This window comes from Sus scrofa, chromosome 2 (genome assembly GCF_000003025.6).
Source record: "Sus scrofa isolate TJ Tabasco breed Duroc chromosome 2, Sscrofa11.1, whole genome shotgun sequence".
Lineage (NCBI taxonomy): Eukaryota > Metazoa > Chordata > Mammalia > Artiodactyla > Suidae > Sus > Sus scrofa.
This window is the reverse complement of record NC_010444.4, coordinates 84552079-84574011: the sequence shown is the minus strand read 5'-3', so window position 1 is coordinate 84574011 and position 21933 is coordinate 84552079. Positions and strand designations below refer to the sequence as shown.

The window sequence follows — 21933 nt, the reverse complement described above, 5'->3', positions numbered from 1 at the left end:
GCATACGGAAGTTCTGGGGCCAGAACTTCCTGCACCACAGCAGTGACTTGGCCACAGCAGTGACTTGGCCACTGCAGCAACAAGGCCAGGTCCTTAACCCACTGCACCACAAGAAACTCCTGAAATAACTTTTAACACCACAGAAAACTGAGTATTTACTCCCCAAATAGAGTACTGGAGAAGCCAAAAGCCTTCAAATTTTAAGTCTTGTTTTATCTTAAAAATTCATGAACATTTGGCATTCTACTATTTACACAAATTTTTAAAACTATGACACAATTATGTCTTAAATTACTTTCAAAATTAATTAACATATTCTCCCAAATCTTTTTTGCAAAACTAGTCTTGCAGAAAACATGTCACAGGAGGAAGTAACTATGCTCATTCATAGATTTAATACACACACACACACACACACACAAAAGAAAACATGTCACGTTTATCTTAGGGCCTCTTCAATCTATGGCAATGTATGTATATAATAAAAAGAGCAAAAGCTTTGGGTTAAATCTCAGCTCTGCCAACTACCTGTCATATGAAGCTGGGCAAGCTACTGAATCTAATGAAGGCTACATTTACTCTCCTGTGTAATGGAGGTGACAAGTCTAGGAGAAGGGTCTTTATGTAAAAGAGTAGAGCAATATTTAACAAAGTGGTGCATTTGTTAAATTTTTATGTTTTACAATGTAATGAACATTTACATTTTACCTTGTTTTCAGTTATAACCTGACCATGATGCATTTTAACTAGCAATTATTTTTCTACCAGCTTCCACTTTAGCAATTGTATTAATACCTGTAATTGTGCTTTCCTTAGCTGCTGGCTGGTAATCTGAGCTTTTTGTTGCATCATATTTTCAATTCGTTGGTTGACTTGCTTTTCTCTCTTGAGCTCATTTCCATAAAATCTAGACCCCTATGTAGGAAAACAAAACAAAGCACAAGAAAAATATGTGAAGGAAATGAATATGTGAATATGCATCATTGTAAACCTGGTGGCTAAGAGTATAGAGCCTAGAATCAGAACGACTGAATTTGAAAATTGGCCCCACTACTTACATAGCTGGGTGACCCTAACATTAATCTTATTATGTCTCTGGTCTCCTTATCTGTAAAATGAATTTATAGTTACCTAAATCATAGGATTGCTGTGAGGCAGTACATAGCACAGTACAAACTCTCCAAGATGAGTACAGATCTGTACACAGAAAATAACAACTTGTCCTAGGCAGGATCCTTGGGGCACATCCAAGGCCTTAGTCAGCCGGGTCATCAGTTATCTCCTTCACTTTCACTTAAAAAGCACTGTAAAAAATTAACTAATAGAAACCTCGATTAAATAGAGTCTGAGATCATAAGGGGGAGCTCTCAACTTCTTTGATGATAGCAGAAAGCAATAAATAGAAGACCTCTTTACTTTCCTGGCAAAGACTCACCCAATGAAAAATCATGGACTCTGTTTACCATACCCATGCCAACTTCCTTTTCCCCTCTAGGAAAGGGTTCTCCTTTTCATTTTTGCTGGAGACTTGCACGTGGCTCATGGCTTGTCATAGTTATAGACCTTGAACTGCAATTCTCTGCTAATCCCTAACAAACCCGTTTTTTGGTGGAGAAATAACTGGCGGTCTATTTGTACTTTCTTATCTGGCGGTCAACAGTACTTTCTTAAAAGTTTTAACATTAGTCATTAAAGAAAATGTAGAATATAACTTTTACAAAATTACCCAACATCCTATCACCGTATATACCACCTGTCCGTTCATTAGGCTGATGGGTGTTTAGATTATTTTTACTTTTTGGCTATTATGAAAAATGCTGCAATGAACATCTATGTACGTTTTTGTGTTGACCCATGTTTTCATTTTCCTTGGATATGTACCCAAGAGTGGAATCTCTATGACACATGGTAACTCCATGCGAAATGTTTTAAGGAAACGCCAGACTGTTTTTCAAAGTGGCAGAACCATTTTACAGTCTCACGCAATGTATGAGGGTACCAATTTCTCCACATCCTTGTCAATATTTGTTATTGTGTGTCTTGTTTATTATAGCCATTCCAGGCTATAATACTGTGAATGACATCTCATTGTGGTTTTATTTGCATTTCCCTAATGACTAATGATGTTAAACATCTTTTGGTGTTTATGAGCCATTCTTACATATTTTTAAATGAAAAATCTACTTATATCTTTTGCATTTTTTTGATTGGGTTTCTTCTTCTTAATGAGTTGTAGGAATAATTCATATCACTTCCTTATTATTATTCCTTATTATTAGTATCCCTTATTATTACTTCCATATTAATTCCAATTACCAAGTTTTGTAATTTTCAAGGTGTAGGTGTTGCTTTCCTTTTGAATTTCCTATGTTTTAGATCATGGCATCTATGAACAGATAGTTTTAGTTATTCATTTCCAATCTTGATGGGTTTTATTTCTTTTAATTAATTACCTGACTGCAATGGCTAAAACATTCAGGACTATGTTGAATAGCACTGGTGAGATTGGACAGACTTGCCTTGTTTCTGATTTTAGGGCAAAAGTGTTCAGTTTTCTACCATAAGGTATGATGACAACTATAAGATTTTACAGACGCCCTTTAGAAAAACTCTATTAAGGGTTTTTAGCATGAATTGGTATAGGATTTCATCAAACATGCTTTTTCTGCATCTGTTCATATGACCATGTGGATTTTTTTTTTTGTCCTTTATTCTATTAATATGGTGCAGTACATGAGTTGATTTTTGGATGCTAAACTAACCTTGGATTTGGCCATGGCACATAATTTTTTAAACATATAATTAGATTCACTTTGCTAATATTTTGCTGAGGACTTTTGCGTTTATAATGCTCTTTAATCTGCTTCCCTGGCTTTAGTATCAAGGGGATACAGGCCTCACAGTAAGAGTTGAGACGTGTTCCATCCCTCTATACTTTGTGGAAGAGCTTGTAGAGTATCAGTATTTCTTCTTTAAATGTCAGATAAAGTTCACCAGTGAAGCCATCATGACTTGATCTTTTTGGGAGGAAGCGGAAAAGGGAGATTTTTAATTACTAATTTAATTTATTTTCTTATTATAGCTGTCTTTAGATTTTCTATATTTTCTTAAGTCAGCTTTGGAAAACTATGAATTTCTAGACATTTGTCCAGTTTATTGGGTTTTATTTTTTGGCCACTCCTGCAGCATGTGGAAGCTCCCAGGAAGAACCTGCTCCACAGCAGTAACCAAGGCCACTAAAGTGACAACACCAGATCCTTAACTCACTGTGCCATAAGGGAACTCCTGTTGGATTTTGTTTTGAAATACTCTTCCTCCACCTCCAAAATTCAGTAGGGTAAGGTAAGTAAGATATTTGTAAAATATGTTGGTAACTGTTGATGCTGAGTGATGATTACCTGGGACTCACTTCACTATTCTAATTTTGGAAATGTTGAAAATTTTCTGATAAGTTTTTAAAAAGTAAATTGCATTGCTATGGAGCTGCAACATTAGAAAATTTCAATTTTAAAATATATTTATAGAAGTTCCCACTGTAGCACAACGGGATTGGCAGCAGCATCTCTGGAGTGCAGGGATACAGGTTCAAACCCCAGCTGGGCACAGTGAGTTAAAGATCCAGCATTGCCACAGCTGCTGTGTAGGTTGCAACTGCACCTCAGATCTGATCCATGGCCTGGGAGCTCCATATGCTGTGGGATAGCCAATAAATAAAAAAATAAAAAAATAATTTATGGGAGTTCCCTTTTGGTGTAGCAGGTTAAGGATCAATTGTTGTCACTGCAACAGCTCGATTCACTGCTGTGACTCGGGTTTGATCCCTGGCCCAGGAATTTCCACATGCCACAGTGTAGCCAAAAAATAAATAAAATATTAAAAGTAAAAAAATTTTTTTTCTGCTTTTTAGGGTGGCATCAACAGCATATGGGAGTTCCCAGGCTAGGGGTCAAATCAGAGCTACTGCTGCAGGCTTATGCCACAGCCATAGCAATGCAGGATCTGAGCCATGTCCACGACCTATACCACAGATTATGGCAATGCCAGATCCCCAACCCAGTGAGCAAGGCCAGGGATCAAACCTGCATCCTCATGGATAACAGGTGGATTTGTTTCCACTGCACTACAACAGGAACTCCCTCAAAAAAATTTTTAAAAGATACTTATGGTAAACTCTCCCTTCCTCTCCACTAGAGGAATATATGTTATATAAAATATGTATTTTAATATATTTATATATAATTCTATGATGATATATAAATCATATGACATAAAGCAATCATATGATAAACATACGTTTTTCCTATGATTTATATATATATCAATATCATACAAAATTTATATGGAAGAGCAAAGACTCAAGATTACTTAAGATACTTTTGAAAAAGAACAAAGAGCAAAAAAGAGAACTTGTTCCAGCAGATATCAAGACTTATTATAAAGCACTGTAATTAAGATCATGTTGTGTAGCACAGGAACAGACAAATAATCCAGTAAAACAGGAGAAAGCCCTGCAGATCAGTAGGAAAAGGATGTACCATTTCGGAAACGGTACTGGGACACAGAAAAGAGAGGGAAGATCTGACAGGAACATCTGGCATATCTTATTTATTCTATTTCTTAACCTGTAAACTAGGCTCATAGGTTTTATTCTTTCCTTCTTTTAAAATGATGACAATTTCAAAGACATCTCAAACAAAAATATAGAAATTGCTACAATAAACACATATATAAAACTATTGCTAAGATTTAACAACTGTCAGCATTTTGCTTATTTCCTTCAAAGTTTTTTTTTTTTTTTTTTTTTTTTTTTTTTGGTCTTTTGTCTTTTTTAGGGCTGTACCCGTGACACATGGAGGTTCCCAGGCTAGGGGTCTAATCGGAGCTGTAGCTGCCGGCCTACAGCACAGCCACAGCAACACCATATCCCAGCTGCATCTGTGACCTGCACCACCACTCACGGCAACACCGGATCCTTAAGCCACTGAGCAAGGCCAGGGATTGAACCCACAACCTCATGGATACTAGTCAGATTCGTTTCCGCTGCACCATGACAGGAACTCCTCCTTCAAAGATTTTTTAAGTGAATTGTTTTCAGGTAAATTACGCATATAGTGACATTTAGCAATTCCATAGAGTATTTTAGCATGCCATTTTCCCACATAAGCATAATAACATTTTATAGCTAATAAATTAACAATAATTCCTTAGTAACATCTCCTATCTTCTCCATATCCAAATTCCTCCAAATGTTCCAAGTGTATTTGTTCCAACCAGGATCCAATCAGGGTCCATGTTATATTTGCTATTTCATCTTTTAATTCTCTTTTACTTTTATAATTTTATCTACATTTTATATGCTTAAAAAACTATTTTTCTCTCAACTTTTTATTTTAGAATTTCCAAATATTCAGAAATTGAAAAAGAGTACAATGAACACCTATCTGTCCTTGCCTAGATTCACCAATTGTCGATATTTTGCTGCATTTGGTTTCCCTCCTAACTCTCATGTGTTCACATGCACAAACACACATTTATCTCTCTTTCCCTTTCTCTCCCTCTCCCTCCACCTTTTTTTTTTTTTTTTTGGCTAAACCATTTGAAAGTAAGTTGATGTAGTTATCAGCATGCATTTCCTAAGAATAAGGATATTCCCTTAAATTTTATATCTTTCTGCATGGATATTCCATAATATACAAGTGAAACCAAGAAAGTGGTAGGAAAAAAACCCCACTAAAGACATCGTCTATGATCTTGCAGAAAGCCATCTGTAGTTGGCTAATTCAAGTATATTAAAAAAAGCCAATGAAAAACTGTCAAAAGGTAAACAATAATCCAATTGAAAACTGTGCAAAAGGTAAGAAGAGATAGTTCATAAAAAAGGAAATACAAGTAGCTTTTCAACACATGAAAAAGATGTACATTCTCACTTTTCCTAAGAGAAATGTAAATTAATGTTATACTATATTACCATAGACTGGCAAGTCCAAAAGTGTAGTAACACACTGTGTTGATACTGTTGTAGCATGGTAAACACACTCTCATATATTGGCAATGGAAATGTAAACTGACAGAACCACTACGGAGGGCAACTGGGGCAATTCATTAAAATTGAACACACATATTTCCTTTCATGCTATCTGTTTTTGGTGGAACAATTCCACTTCTGGGAATCTCCCCTCTAGTTCTACTTGCACATATGGAAGGTTATGAAATACAGAGTCATTCACTGTAGTATTGTTTGTAAAAATGAAAAACTAGAATTAAATGTTCGTCAATAAAGATTCTGACTGGTTCAATAAAGTATAATGTATTCACATATTCACGCATTAAAAACTAATGAAGGTCTTCAGTTTCTCATTCAGAAAGACTTCTAAGATATATTAACTGAAGCAAACAAAAAACAAAATTGCAATATTCTCCTACTGAAGTTAAAAAAAGGATGAAAAAGAACATGTATGCTAATTTTCCTTTACATGCATATTATGTGTATGTGAAGTAGAAAACTGGATGACAAGAGCAACAGAATAGAAGGGAATATGGGTGTTCTATACTCATTATAGCCTAATAATTTTATATATTAAAACATTAATATATAAAATATTTAAAACTTAGTGATTTTCTTTTTTAAACAGAAAGTTTAAAAGTTACTAAATTAAAGATAGTGAAAGAAAAAAGATAGTGAAAGAAAAAAGAAACACACCTTTGTGGCCTCCATTATAATTTTGTTAATTTTCTCTTTATCCAATCCTTCCATTCCAGCTTTATTATCATTAAGTCCCATCCTAAACAGAAGATCATCTTTGTAGTTGTCATTCCTTTCCTTTGTGCTGTCATTCTTCTCTTTTGTGCCATCCATGGTGTAAACTTAAATTAAAAAAAAAAAAGTTAAAGTTAAAATGGCCTTTTTTATTATCTGAAAAGCCATATAAAACAGACACTTTTTCAGAGCATTTATGGAGGGTGGGGGTTGGGGGGAGGTAGACACCTAAAAGTTAAAATAATACAGAAATTAATTTTTTGCTACTGAGAAATAATTATTACTCATATTTTAAAAGTTTTATCCCAAGATTATTATACTCTTGTAGGGAAGAAAGGAAATAACATTTCCTGCCAATTGTGTGCCAGCCCCTATGCTTGGTCCTTTATATTTGAGCTTCGCCCAGAAGCCCTGAAGGGTACATATTATTATGGCCAATATAAAGAGAAAAAAATCTGAGTCTTAGAACATGTCTACAAATTTGATAATGATAACACCTGTGTCCAAAGTTCATGCTTTTTTCATAGTTAATACACTGCAAAAGAAATAAATACAGAAATTCCCATCGTGAGGACGCAGGTTCGATCTCTGGCCTCACTCAGTGGGTTAGGATCTGGCATTCCACAAGGTGTGGTATAGGTTGCAGACTAGGATTTCGTGTTGCTGTGGCTGTGGTGTAGGACAGCAGCTGGAGCTCCGATTCGACCCCTAGCCTGGGAACCTCCATATACTATGAGTGCAGCCCCAAAAAGACAAAAAGAAAAAAGAAACAAATACAAAATAATGTTTCTTTTGCCAAGTTTTAAGTTCAATAGCAATTTATTACCTACTGTTTCCAGAGCTTAATTCATAAGTCAGTGAAAAAAAATAGGAAAAAATCTATTCAATTCCAAGAAATTATTATATTTTACAATGTTATGTTACTTTTAAGGTTAATTTCAAATAATAATTCCTTAGTATACTTTAGAGTTCCTTATACTTTTGTTGTTGTTGTTGCTTTTTAGGGCTGTACTCGTAGCATATGGAAGTTCCCAGGCTAGGGGTCGAATCAGAGGTGCAGCTGCCAGCCTACACCACAGACACAGCAACATGGGATGCAAGCTGCATCTGTGACCTTCACCGCAGCTCCATGGCAACGCCAGATCCTTAACCCAATGAGCGAGGCCAGGGATCGAACCCACAATCTCGTGGATGCTAGTTGGGTTCATTACCGCTGTGCCACAATGGGAACTCCAGAGTTCCTTGTACTTTATCTTCACATACATGAGCTTTTAAAAACAATCTTAATAACCATGAAAAACAGATTTGCTAATTCTCATGTTAGGGAGAAAGAAACTGAAATTTCAGCAAGGTTAAATTAATTGCCCATTACAACTCTGACAATAAGCAAAAAAAACTCAAATTTGAATCCAAGTCTTCTTATTCCTAGTCTAAAGCAGCTTCCTAATATCATAGGTGCCTCCAATTTGGGGTTCACTTATACTATGAATAAAAGGCTAGGTGAATAGGTGCCATGAATCCACAACAAATTATGACAGTGCTTTCTCATTTACATGATTTATACACGGTACATTTGCTCTTCTCTGCCTGTGGACCTTTCCTCTCCTCCCCTCCCTTCCCCTTCCCCTTCCTGTCCTTCCTAGTTAACATCTATCACCAAACATAGTTACTTTTTTCCCTTGGGATGAGAACTTTTAGGATCTGTTCTCTTAGCAACTCTCAAGTATACAATAGAGTATTATTAACGACAGTCAGCATGCTGTACAGTACATCTCCATGACATGCGTTTCACAATTAAAAGTTTGTAGGGTTTTTGTTTTTTGTTTTTGTTTTTTGCTTTTTGGGTTTTTTTTTTTTTTTAGGGCTGCCTCCACATCATATGGAAGTTCCCCGGCTAGGGGTCACATTTGAGCTGCAGCTGCTAGCTTACACCACAGCCACAGCAACGTCAGATCCAAGCCACATCTGCCACCTACACCTGAGGCTTGCAGCAACACGGGATTCTCAACCCACTAAGCAATCTCATGGATACTAGTCAAGTTCTTACCGCTGAGCCACAACAGGAACTCTGAAAGTTTTTACTTGTTGATTACCTTTACCTGTTTCCCCCAAGCTCCCCACTCTCCACCCTTCCACCCTCCAATCCTGCCTCTGGCAACCACCAACTAGTCTCTGTTTTTTATTTATTTTTGTTTTTAGATTCCATATATAAGTAAGATCATGCAGTACTCGTCTTTCTGACTTACTTCACTTGGTGTAATGCCCTCAAGAGGACCTATTCTTGAGAGCTGCTTTCATTACTGGCACCATCAAAGAATAAAATAAATTATGGAAGGAAGTTTGAACACTGTGATTATTAGAAAGTTCTATTAGAAAAAAAAAAAGTGTATTATCAGAGTAGTTCTCAAACTGTGTTGCACGTGAGACCCATCTGAGAGACATTTAAACTCCTGATATCCAGATTGTATCCCATACCAAATAAATCAGAAATTCTGGGAGGAGGAGTCAGATATCAGTATTTTTAAGCAGTGCCTAGGTAATTCCAATGTCCCGAAATACAGGAACCTCTAGTGATGTTGTTTCTTGGTACCTAAGAGAATACTGGTTGGTTTTCTGTTCTTGTTTGAATTTTTTTCCTCTTCAGCTATCACACTCAACCTGTATTTTCCCTTATACTTTAGTAATCCAATTAATTATGTGTCATGTTCTAGTAATACAGGTGAATGTAATTCATTCATAATTTCCCCAAAGCAACACAAATGAAGAGAGAAGAGGCTAAATGCAAACATCACACATTTGAGGTGACTTTCCTTTAAATAATGAAATGTATGAAAGGAAAATAAATATTTACTGAATGCCTACTACCTCACATACAGCCCCCAAACTCCAAAAATTGGTTTTGGTCCTTAATTGGTCAAAAGAACTGGGCTATCAGCAATACTGGTGCCAGGTAAAGTTGTGAGATAGGTAAAGTTAGTTTTCAGTTACCTTCCTGCCTTGTTGATGTCCCATCACCAGGCAACAAATATCCAATTTCATGGGCACAGATTTACTATCACCTACATGCAAATGACTTCCAAGTTTACAGCTCCAGTCCAAATGCCTGACTGATATCTCAAATTTAACATGTCCAAAATTGATCTCATATGCCTTCGTCACCCCAAAGAGCCCTCCCGGCAGCCTTCTTCATCTCAGTTGAGGGCAACTGTAACAACCCCTTTCTACTGCTCATAGAAAAAACCCTATAGTCATCCTTTTTTTTTTTTTTTTTGGCCTTTTTGTCTTTTTAGGGCCATACCCCTAGCATATGGAAATTCCCAGGCTAAGGGTTGAATCACAACTATAACTGATGGCCTATGCCAGATTCAAGCTGCATCTGCGACCTATACCACAGCTCACAGCAATGCCAGATCCTTAACCCACTGAGCAAGGCCAGGTATGGAACCTGTGTTTTCATGGATACTAGTTGGGTTCATTACCAACGAATAAGCCACAATGGGAACGACCCTTATAGTCATTCTTGACTCTCTTCTTTCTCATATATTCCACATCCAAATTGTCCGGAAATCCTGTGGGCTCTGCTTTCAAAATGTACCCTGAATGTAATCTCCTCACAATATTCACACTTTCACGCTAGTCTAAATCACCATTTATTTCTTGCATGAAGTACTGCAATAGCCTCTTAAACAGTTTCTGTTCCTGCCCTTGCTCCCCAACAGTCAACTCTCAATAGCCCAACTGATTCTTCTAAGTCATAAGTTATATCACAACAGCTGAAAACTGTACAAAGGCACTTCATCTCACTACAGAAGAAAATCTAAAACCTGTACAGAATCTGTATCCTTATTACCTGTTTGTTACCTGTCTACCCTCATACCTAATACTCTCCCCCTTGCTCGCTGCTTTCCAGTTTTCCTGTTCCTCAAATCTGTGTGGCATATTCTGACCTTGAGGCCTTTTGCACTGGTTGTTCCTTTCTCTCGGAGGGTTCTTTGGCCAGATATCCTCTTGACTCAACTCCCTTATCTCATCAAGTCTTGGCTTAAATGTCACCTTAAATGAGGGCCTACCCTAACCTCCCTATTTAAAATTGTATCCTTGTTACCCCTCCTACCTCCTATTTCCAATATCCCATTATTTTTCATAGCCTTTATCATTCCCAAACATAAGTTTACTTACTGATTATGTTTGATGTCTACCTACCCTGCGAAAATGTGGAGAATGTTTTCCCCCCCAAATGCTTGGCACAGAATAGGTGGTCAATAAAGACTTGTTAAATGACTTTACTTGGTTTATATCATTTTTTTTCATTCTTGTATTCACATAACTAGATCACATAATCACATTGAGATTGGGAGAAAAACTGCTGTTCTGAAGTTAATAATTCATTTCTTTTATTCCTTTATTTTTTTTTTCCATCCTGCAGCATACGGAGTTTCCAGCCCAGTGATCAGATCTGAGCCACAGTTGTGTGACCTACACCACAGCTGTAGCAACAATGCTGGATCCCTTAACCCACTGTGCTGGGCCAGGGATTGAACCTGAGACCTGGTGCTGCAGAGATGCTGCCAATCCTCTTGCACCACAGTGGGAACTTCTGAAGTCATTAATTTAAAAATACTTTTAGTTTTCCTTTATTTCAACATTGCATATGTAAGGACAAGTTTATGAGTTTAACAACCTTTGATTTGAGAAACCTTATTCCTATGACATTTAGTGATTAAATTGGTTTATTAAAGATTTTGGGACTTGTATTATAAGGATATTTTGAATTTATATTTTAGAAAACTTGCTAGGCTCCATTACTATTAAAAAATTCTAGCTCATATTTCTACTTTGAGAAATTATTACTTTGTTTAATTTCTTTGATTAAATACTTTTCATTATATCTAAATCTAGGAAAATCATTAGAAATTGCATTATTATTATTATTAAAGTTAAGCCAAATTTCCAGAGCTGGGAAAATCCCTAGTCTTATTTTTCTTACTTCTAAGATAGACTATAAAAGGAAGCAGGGGATACTATAAGCATCCTCAAGAAAAAGCTGACATTCACAGATCATATAGATGAATTTTGTTTGTTTTGCTTCCAAAGAAGCATTTATCCTCTGATTACCATGCACTATCACATATACAGTCCCAAGGCCTACGAGAAGGTGTAACTGTGACTTAAACAAAAGGTTTTATGAAAAAGAAAATGGTCGAACATTTTTATAGCATGGTGTTACAGAATACAGTCTGTTTGACTTCAACTTAGATGCTCAAACAGTAATGCACAGCTCAAAGGAAAGAACTCAGGGTTCTTGTGGTTTAACATACTTGTTTAAAAGCACTTTTTCCCTCAAAATATTCACATTCTTTCAGTATGATTCTACCACTGACTAGTCAGGTTACCCCTTAAAAAAAATTAAGGCCAACTTTTGCTTTTGGTGACAGTAAGAATGGAAAATTAGAATTTTTCAGAAGGAATTCTAAGGCGAAGGATTGTGTGGTAGGATTCCTCCTCCCTATAAAAAGCACATAAAACTTTGTAAAAAGTATCGCAAGTGCTTAGCATATTGACTAAATCAATTTGGAATTAACCTACCAAGAAACAGGCAAAATAACTAAGGGTAATAAGACAGAGAAAGAGGGAGAGGATTGAGCAGGAGGGGAAAGAAGAGGAGGAAAAGGAGAAGGAGGGAAAACTAAACTATAGTAAGTTCCTAGGCAGAGCTTGCTGCTTTTTCTAACATGCTATAAGGAACCAAACTAAGTAATCCCCCATAAAACCTTTATATGTCTTAAGAACAAACATTGTTTTTAAATTACTCAAATGTTCAAATATTTAATATGTTTGTTTCAACAGATAACACACCCAGTACAAAACTTCAGACTGCCATTAAATGTTCTTTTTACCACCTAAATTTAAATGCAATGAATTAAATTGAGAATGTTATTCTAATTTTAATGTAGTCATTTTCAAATTAATATCTCACTTAAAAATTTCCTTTTTCATTCTCGTTATAAAAATATTTAAATTTTCTAGAAAATTAAAAAGTCAGGGAGTTTCCTGGAGGCTCAGCAGGTTAAGGATCTGGTGTTTTTACTGCTGTGGCGTGGGTTCAGTCCCTGGCCCAGGAACTTCCTCATGCTGCAGGCATGGGCAAAAAACCCCAAACCCTAAGACTTTAACAGATTATGTTAATTTGTTAACATGTTCCTCTCTAATTATTTTACACACACATATGTGAACAAACATACTCAAAACTACATGCCTATAATTGTTATATAATGGGAACAAAAGCACAAAGGCAATTCTGTATTTTAAGCTTTACCTTTTAATACCTTTGTAAAATAATATGTATAAAAAAGGAAATTATTTGAAATAAGATTATTACCAAGGCTTTAAAAGTATATGTATCATTGAAATAAAAGAAATAATGTAACCCCATAGATCTTAAACCAAGGTGATGTATGCTAAAAGAAAACTCAAGTTTTCACCAGGGATTTAAGCTCTACTTTTTAGGAGAGAATCATTCATATATTCTATTCAATTGCCTTTTCCTTTGCTGAGTTGTCTATCTTTTTTTTATTACAAAGAAGAATGAGACAGAAGGACCTAAACTCTACATAATCCTACAGACATAAAACTACACACAATAATAAATTGAAACTGTCTTCTTAGTACAGAATGAAAAATATCCTGATACAAAACATATTAACTAAATGTAAATTCCCAAAGCTCAGCTTACACATTCCTATTCTGATTTGAGTTGCATATTTTTTTTTTTTTTGTCTCTTTGCCATTTCTTGGGCCGCTCCTGCGGCATATGGAGGTTCCCAGGCTAGGGGTCGAATCGCAGCTGTAGCCACCGGCCTACGCCAGAGCCACAGCAACGCAGGATCTGAGCCGCGTCTGCAGTCTACACCACAGGTCACGGCAACGCCGGATCCTTAACCCACTGAGCAAGGGCAGGGACCGAACCTGCAACCTCATGGTTCCTAATCGGATTCGTTAATCACTGCGCCACGACGGGAACTCCTGAGTTGCATATTTTTAAAAAAGTCTTCCAGGTTCTTTAACAATGAAAACTTTATTTACATTCAGAAATAAACACACTTCGATGTTTAATAATTATGAAAATTAAGTTTATATCTCATAGAAGTTGATGGTTTATGAGGATGTTGATTCATTAATACAACGGAGGTAGGCCGAGAGGTACTTTCTTTGGGTACCAGATCAACTCAGCAAAAATATCTACTTACGTAGACGTGACACCAAACTGAATACTTTTGTTTTAGTTGAGGCATAAAGTGCACAAATCTTCAGGGATTGCTGAATACATATATTCTTAGAAAAGGTTCTCCTGTAGTATCATTTTAGGTATTGCGATAACTTTTTTTTTTTTTTTTTTGGCCAAAGCATGCAGCAGCTTAATGTGGGATCTCAGTTCGCAGTCCAGAGATCGAACCCAGGCTACAGTGGTGAAAGCGCCAAATCCTAATCACTCTGACACCAGGAACTCCCTGTAATAATGTTTTAAGTTATACAATTTCAAATGTCACCATTTTAATATAGAATTGCATATGAAGCCATAATAATAAGTGAGGGTTACACTACTATTGGGAAATTTCAACTATTATGTATTACTATACCATGTCCTACATTATTAGAAGGAAAATATTTAATAAAGTCAAAAGAATTGTAGAGGGTATTGTTTTATTTTATTTTGGTATCTGGAAAAATGGTCCTTTCAATTACCTCCTCTGCCAAACTGCTCCAGTTTTTCCTGATTTCTAGTCTTGACATTATTTTTTGATCCACTGCTGCTGATTTATGTTTCTTATAGCTCTAACAGTCTATGGCAAGAGTTTAAAATACTTTTAGCAACGTAACTATTTCACGTGAAAGCTTAAGTAAAATCTCAAATTTTCCCTTAAATTTGTCCTATGAATGTAAAAGAATAGATGATTCTATCACTAATGTAAAAATAATGATTTGTTTTTAGCACTATTAAATTTGTTTTGAAGCTTCAAATAACATTAAAGGAAGGTTTGTGAAAGGGAGAATGGGTTTAAAAACATCTAGCAAAGCACTGAGCTAAAATAATTTGTTAAACTAGCATCTGTTTTACATAAAAGTTATTTATGTTAACAAATGAGAGCAATTAACCCAAAAAAGCAAAAGCAGCCCTGACTTACTGATATCTATTTTTTCATAACAAGATCTAAATAAGTAAACTGCTTATTTTAATGTACGTGAGATTTAATAAAAAGAGTTCAGTTTTAAGAGAATTTTGAATGGCCAAAAACACATGCAAAGATATTCTACATCACTCATTATTAGAGAAATGCAAATCAAAACCACGAGGTACCACCTTATACCAGCCAGAAAGGCCATCGTCAAAAAATCTACAAACAATAAGTGCTGGAGAGGGTGTGGAGAAAAAGGAACCCTAGTACACTGCTGGTGGGATTGTAAATTGGTGCAACCACTGTGGAAAACACTATGGAGATTCCTCAGAAAACTAAAAATAGAACTACCATTTGATTCAGAAATCCCACTCCTGGGCATTCATCCAGAGAAAACCATGACTCTAAAAGACACATGTACACCAATGTTCATTGCAGCACTGTATGCAATAGCCAAGACATGGAAACAACCTAAATGTCCATTGGCAGAGGAGTGGATAAAGAAGATGTGGTACATATACACAATGGAATATTACTCAGCCATTAAAAGAAATAACAGCATTTTTAGCAACATGGATGGACCTAGAAATTACCATGCTAAGTGAAGTCAGTCAGACAATGAGACACCAACATCAAATGCTATCACCAACATGTGGAAACTGAAAAAAGAATAGAATGAACTTCTTGGCAGAACAGATACTGACTCACAGACTTTGAAAAAACTTATTGCTTCCAAAGGAGATAGTTCAGGGGGTGGGGGGATTCACTGGGGGTGTGGGATGGAAATCCTATAAAATTGGGTTGTGATGATCATTGTACAACTATAAATGTAATAAATTCATTGAGCAATAAAAAAATAAGATGAATTTTGATGTAGTGCAAAAAATATGTGCTTTGAAATCAGAAAGACCTAGCTTAAAACTTAAACTCTAAAACTTAACTAGCTGTGTCTTCTTGGGAAATTTATGTAATTTCAAGGTTTATGAATCTTGGCATTGTGGTCTGTAAAACTTACTTTTTTCCAGGGCTGCTGAGGATTAAATGTGTGACATATAAGAGGCCACAGCACAATAAACATATAGTAAGCATATAACGAATTGAGGAGTCTCTCCCCTCACTTTCATGCTTACTTTTTTTCTCTCAAATGTGACAAAGCCTACAGTCCTGGCTGCAAATACAAGCATGGAGTCGAATGAGGACTCAAAGAAAATTCTTCATTACCAAATAAATGGCAAGTGAAAAAAATCACACACACTCTCACTCCATCTCCACAACACACACAATGCCACCTAACTTGAAAAAGTCAGAAAGAACAGTCCCACCCCCTTGGATCTTGAGAAGCCTGATAAACAAAAAGAGAATACTTTTCATGACTTTTAAGGCTTTACTAAAGACATGATCCTAAAATTCAAATCGAGGTACCAAGTAGCTACATTTTAGTTTACCTTAAGTGTATGAATATAATATTAAGGTAACCAAGTCTAGACACATATGAAATGTCAACATTAATATCTAATGTTGAATTTGATCTCGTAGTGATTAACTGTATGAATGCACTGTCCTAATATGCTTGGAGTGACTGATTTAAAAATCACATACATTACTGTCCAGAATATGTGTAGAAGTATTTTATATTAGTGAAGTTTGAAATGTAAATGCATTTTTACTATTAAAAATCAAATTAACATACATCTAAGAATAACTCAAGTTTTCAGAGTAAAGTTTTAAATTAAATCCCAGAATATTCCCAAGATAATCATTGGAACTCATTGTGAACAGGCATATTTTAAAAATGTAAACATCTGCTAAGTGCTTATAATAACAGATAATTTTAATCCCTAACTCTAAAAATGCACTTTTATTATATAACCTTCACAGGTAAGAAACAGGTATCTCTATCTCTGGACGACCCCATCATTTTCTTTAAATAAGGAAATGGGAGCTCCTATTGTGGTTCAGTATAAACAAATTTAACTAGTATCCATGAGGATGCAGGTTCGACAGTGGCCTCACTCAGGGCTTAAGGATCTGGTGTTGCTGTTGCTGTGGCTGTGGCGTAGCCCAGAAACTGTAGCTCTGATTTGACCTCTAGCCTGGGAACCTCCATGTGCTGCAAGAATAACCCTAAAAACACAAAATAAATAAATAAAAGGAAAATTAATTCTATGCCATGGTTTCCTTGTAGAATTTTTCATTTATTTAAAATCTAGTAATCATTGGAAATGTTTCTACCTTCCTTACCAGGCCTCAAACGCTGGGAGTTAAGTCACTCTGAAAACAACATCTACTTATTTCAACAGAGATTAGAACCATATAGCTTATTAATCCTTTTACTAAAGGCTTGGAGCTAAGACTAACAGCAACCTTTTTAGGGACTTAAAATCTTGCTTATTGCTATGTGATTCTAACTCTAAAAGGTTAAAATAAAGTATTGGTTTTTTTTAAAAGGAGAACTTAAATTTATCAGATTTCAGAATTATAACCATAATGGCATGAGCACATTTAAAAACCTACTAAATTAATAGGATTGCCAAAAACCTCTAAATGCAAGTATACTGGCATTTAAGTGCCCAATGCAAGTAAATTTTTACAGTTGACTAACCTTGTTATTAAATCTGCACATGGTACAGAATTATGAAAATCGATCGAATATTGACAGCACCTTCCAACATATGAAACATTCATTTGTATACTGTAAAGTACAATAAGAAACAAAATTTCACTTATGAATGAAATATGCATTTCCTAATACTATTAAAATAGTTACATTTAGTAATACTTCAAAGATGCTAGGAAAACCAAGAAAAAGGCACAACTAATACCATAATGTATAATTAAGTGACTCATTTCTTAGAATAGCAGAAGCAATATAAAAGCAGAATTGATAAGATGTCATGTCCAAAAATGGGTTATAAAAGGATGTGACTTTCATTTCAAATGCTCTCATTCTCACTTGGATTACTGACTCTGGGGAAGCCAGGTGCCAGGTGAGGCAGCCCTGAGGGGGGCTCGGTGTGTGAGCTTAGAGGGAGATCCTACTCCAATTAAGTTTTCAACAAACTATAATGGAAAAAATAAAAATCATTAATTAAAAAAAAAAGTCTTCAGATAAGACTGCAGCCCTGGAGAACAGCTTGACTACAATCTCATGAGCCAGGGGTACTTAGTTAAGCCCAGCCAGGATCCTTGATGCATAGAAACTGTGAGAGAGTAAATTTATAGCTTACTCTCAGCTTCATCAGAGATCAGCACTGGTTCACAGACCACCTCTTTGAATAGCACTGCTATAAAATAGGTTTATACTAAAGATTATTACTATTTTCATTTAAATAAAGGTGAAAATCTTAAACATTCTAATAAACTGATAAACTAACTTTTATGCCAAATAACTTTTTCTCCTATAATGTGTACAAAACAAATTGGGCCGTATTTTTTTTTTTTTTTGTCTTTTTTTTTAGGGCCACACCAAAAGCATATGGAGGTTCCTGGGCTAGAGGTCTCATTGGAGCTGCAGCTGCCAGCCTGCACCACAGCCATAGCAACGTGGGATCTGAACCACATCTGCAAGCTACACCACAGCTCACCGCCATGCCGGACCCTTAGACCACTGAGCAAGGCCAGGGATCAAACCTGTGTCCTCATTGATACTAGTGAGATTCATTTCCACTGAGCCATGAGGGGAACTCCATAGGCAGTATTTTTGAACTTAGTAAACTAAAATATAAATATCAAGTGGGCAAAAACTGGTACAATGCTAGGCCAATAAGCCTATTATTGATAAAAGTATATTGACTGAATGTTGGGCATTTTAATTAATTAATTAATTTATTTATTTATTTATTTTTGCTTTTTAGGGCCACACCGGCAGCACATGGAAGTTCCCAGGCTAGGGGTTGAATCAGAAATACAACTGCCGGCATCCAGCATCCAACAGTCAATCCTTAACCCACTAAGCGAGGCCGGGGGTAGAACCTGCATCCTCATGGATACTAGTCAGATTCGTTTCCATTACACCACAATAGGAACTCTGAATGAGCATTTTAATATACAGGAAAGAATAAAATTAATAGTAACACCTAAGTTAAGTCTTTTTAAATGCAATAGGTGTAAAAATTAGCATTTGGATCTTATACTGTTTTACATGCCTTATTCTATTTAATTTTCATTGAAGATGAAGAAATTATGACTTATATAAGGTCATAGAAACTTGTGACTATATTTCAGATCTGGTTTCAAAGCCACCATACTTAACCACTATTTTACAAACACAAAGAATAAAACAAAGAATTAGTGAAATGTTTAATAAAAAAAGAAAGAACAGTATTTATTTTGTAGACTGATAATGGAAATAATAGCAAAGTGGTGTGTATGGTATAGATAAAATATCATATACTTACTATAAGAGAAAGCACAATTTATGGTCTATGTTTTCAAATGACATTATTATCTTGAAAATTCTCTAAAAGTTTAAGAAGCCTTCAAATGAAAAATATGAAATAATGATAAGGAAACTAAAATTATGAAGATATTATGTATATTCAGACTTTTCTGAAAATCAGGAACTTTTAAGAGTACATGAAATATGAGAAACACTATACAAAGAAAAATATATTTGGGGATCAACTGCAGATTTTCTTAGTGATCCAAAGGGCAATTTCTTCAACAATCATGACATCTAAAATAAACAGTTCATTTCTACCACACATAGTCTTACCTAATAACTTAAATAAAAATCAGTTATGGGAGTTTCCATTGTTGTTCAGTGGGTTACAAACCCAGCTAGTATCCATGAGGATGCAGGCTGGATCCCTGGCCTTGCTCAGTGGGTTAAGGATTCAGTGTTGCCATGAACTATGGCTGTGGTGTAGGCTGGTAGCTGTAGCTCCAATTAGACCCTTAGCCTGGGAACTTCCATATGCCATGGGTGTGGCCCTAAAAAAATAAAATAAAATAACAAATTGAGACTTAGAGAATTTATGTAATTCACCCATAAACACAGGAGGTATCCAAGTCAGAATTCAAATTCAGATTCTGCCCCCAGAGCCAACACTTTTAATCTGTATGTTAAACATATAAATATTGGCTAAGATGCCAGTAGGATTATTTTGCCTTCATTCTTGAAAAATATTTTCATCAGATACAGAAGTGAGTTGACAGGTTTTTTTCTTTCAGTATTTTCGGATGTTGCTTCACCGTTTTCTAATTGCCATTGTATCTGTCAAGATTGCAATCACTCAAATTGTTGTTCCTTGTATGTGATGCGTCATTTCTTTCTGACCACTTTCAAGGTTTTCCTCTTAATCTTTGGTTTCAACAGTTTGGTCATGATGTGCCTAGGCACATACGTTCCTCCAAAAGACAGATCCAGACCAAGTTCCTGCATTCTCTATGAACACCTCCCTCTACTCCTGCTTCTTCTTCATCTGCCTTACTTTGAAAGGTCTGAAGGTTTTCTCTGTTTCTGATATGTAGCAGAGCTGCCTTCCTCATCCCCTCCTACTCTCTTACTGCATATATTTAATTCCCCCCCCCACAAATACCGCTATTGAGAAAGAGAAAAAAAGCCTCTCCAAGACTTCAAAAATTCCCAACCTTCTTTTCAAGAATATGGTCTACAGAATCTATTTGCCTCAAGTGCCCATTTAACTACTATTTGCAATAATAAGCATTATACTAATCTCACAGTACAAAATAGTTTGGGGGGAAGAAAAAGGGAGTTCCCGTTGTGGTGCAGTGGAAAAAAATCTGACTAGGAACCATGAGGTTACAGGTTCGATCCCTGGCCTCGCTCAGTGGGTTAAGGATCCAGTGTTGCCATGAGCTGTTGTGTAGATCACAGATGAGGCTCAGATCTGGTGCTGTTGTGGCTGTGGCATAGGCCAGGAGCCAACGGCTCCGATTCGACCCCTAGCCTGGGAATCTCCATATGCCGTGGGTGTGGCCCTAAAAGGACAAAAAGACAAAACAAAACAAAACAATAATAATTTGGGTTCTCATTCCATAAAAAAGTAGCAATAATCCTTAGAAAGAAGCAAAGCTCTTTTGGAGAAGGGCTTTGTCTCTGGAATTAACCAATATTTCTTTCTTTTCTTTTCTTTCTTTTTTCCCCCATTTTTGGCCACCCTGCGGCATACGGAGCTCCCAGGCCAGGGATCAGATCCCAGCTGCAGTTTCAACCTAAGCTGCATCGGCAATGCCAGATCATTAAACCACTGTGCAAGGCTGGAGAGTGAGGCAGTTTCCCAGCACTCCCAAGACTCCACTGATCCTGTTGTGCCACAGTGGGAGCTCCACCGGTATTTCTTTACTTCATACCTCTTTTCACATGTCATCTTGAGGCTAAAGTAAATATCACATGTTGGATACTGACACCCTTTACTTCATGCTGGTTTTTGATAATTCTCTCAGATCATGATATATAAAGCATGGTTCCACTGGGAAATGCTTGTTACAATAGGACATACATGATAGCTATGCTTTTATGTGAAAAACTGAAAAATTCTGTTAATATTTTAGCCATTTCTAGCAAAAAATGGCTGACTCATAGTCCCTAAGGTCATGTATTTATTATATACTTTATACATTACTTTTCATACATCTATTTTTATTCTTTCTACATCTAGCATTTAAAAATGCAAAAATTTCACTGGATTGAGCAAAGAGAAATGAACTAGTAGTATATTAAAATGTGCTTTGATATTTAAGGTGAGTACCTTATTTGGTCAACTTAGTATTATTTTGGAATGAATTGAAATGATTAACCTTTTGCCTGAGATAGGAGAAGGAACAAACTAGTTCTAACTTCTTCACCTGAGACAGGAGAAGGAAGTACAAACTATTTCAGGTTTGGTTATGAAATACAATCAAGGAATTTAGTCATAGTAACCCTTGATATACCATAAACACCTATTAGACCCAATCTTAGTTTGAGTTTTTTTCTTTGAACAAATTTATTGTAAGCATTGATATTTCATATCTTATTCCTTCTTAAGGATCTCCTAA

At 36.0% G+C, this 21933-nt stretch overlaps 1 protein-coding gene across 1 annotated transcript in view; it reads right to left on the bottom strand.

Annotated features, from left to right (window-relative positions):
* The window catches only part of POLK (DNA polymerase kappa), a 63843-nt gene extending 45479 nt beyond the window's left edge, over positions 1-18364 (bottom strand). Inside the window, 3 exon segments of the mRNA XM_021084453.1 lie at positions 796-915; positions 6701-6864; positions 17534-18364. Of these exon segments, the coding sequence (XP_020940112.1) occupies positions 796-915; positions 6701-6856 (276 nt within the window). The 5' untranslated portion in view covers positions 6857-6864; positions 17534-18364.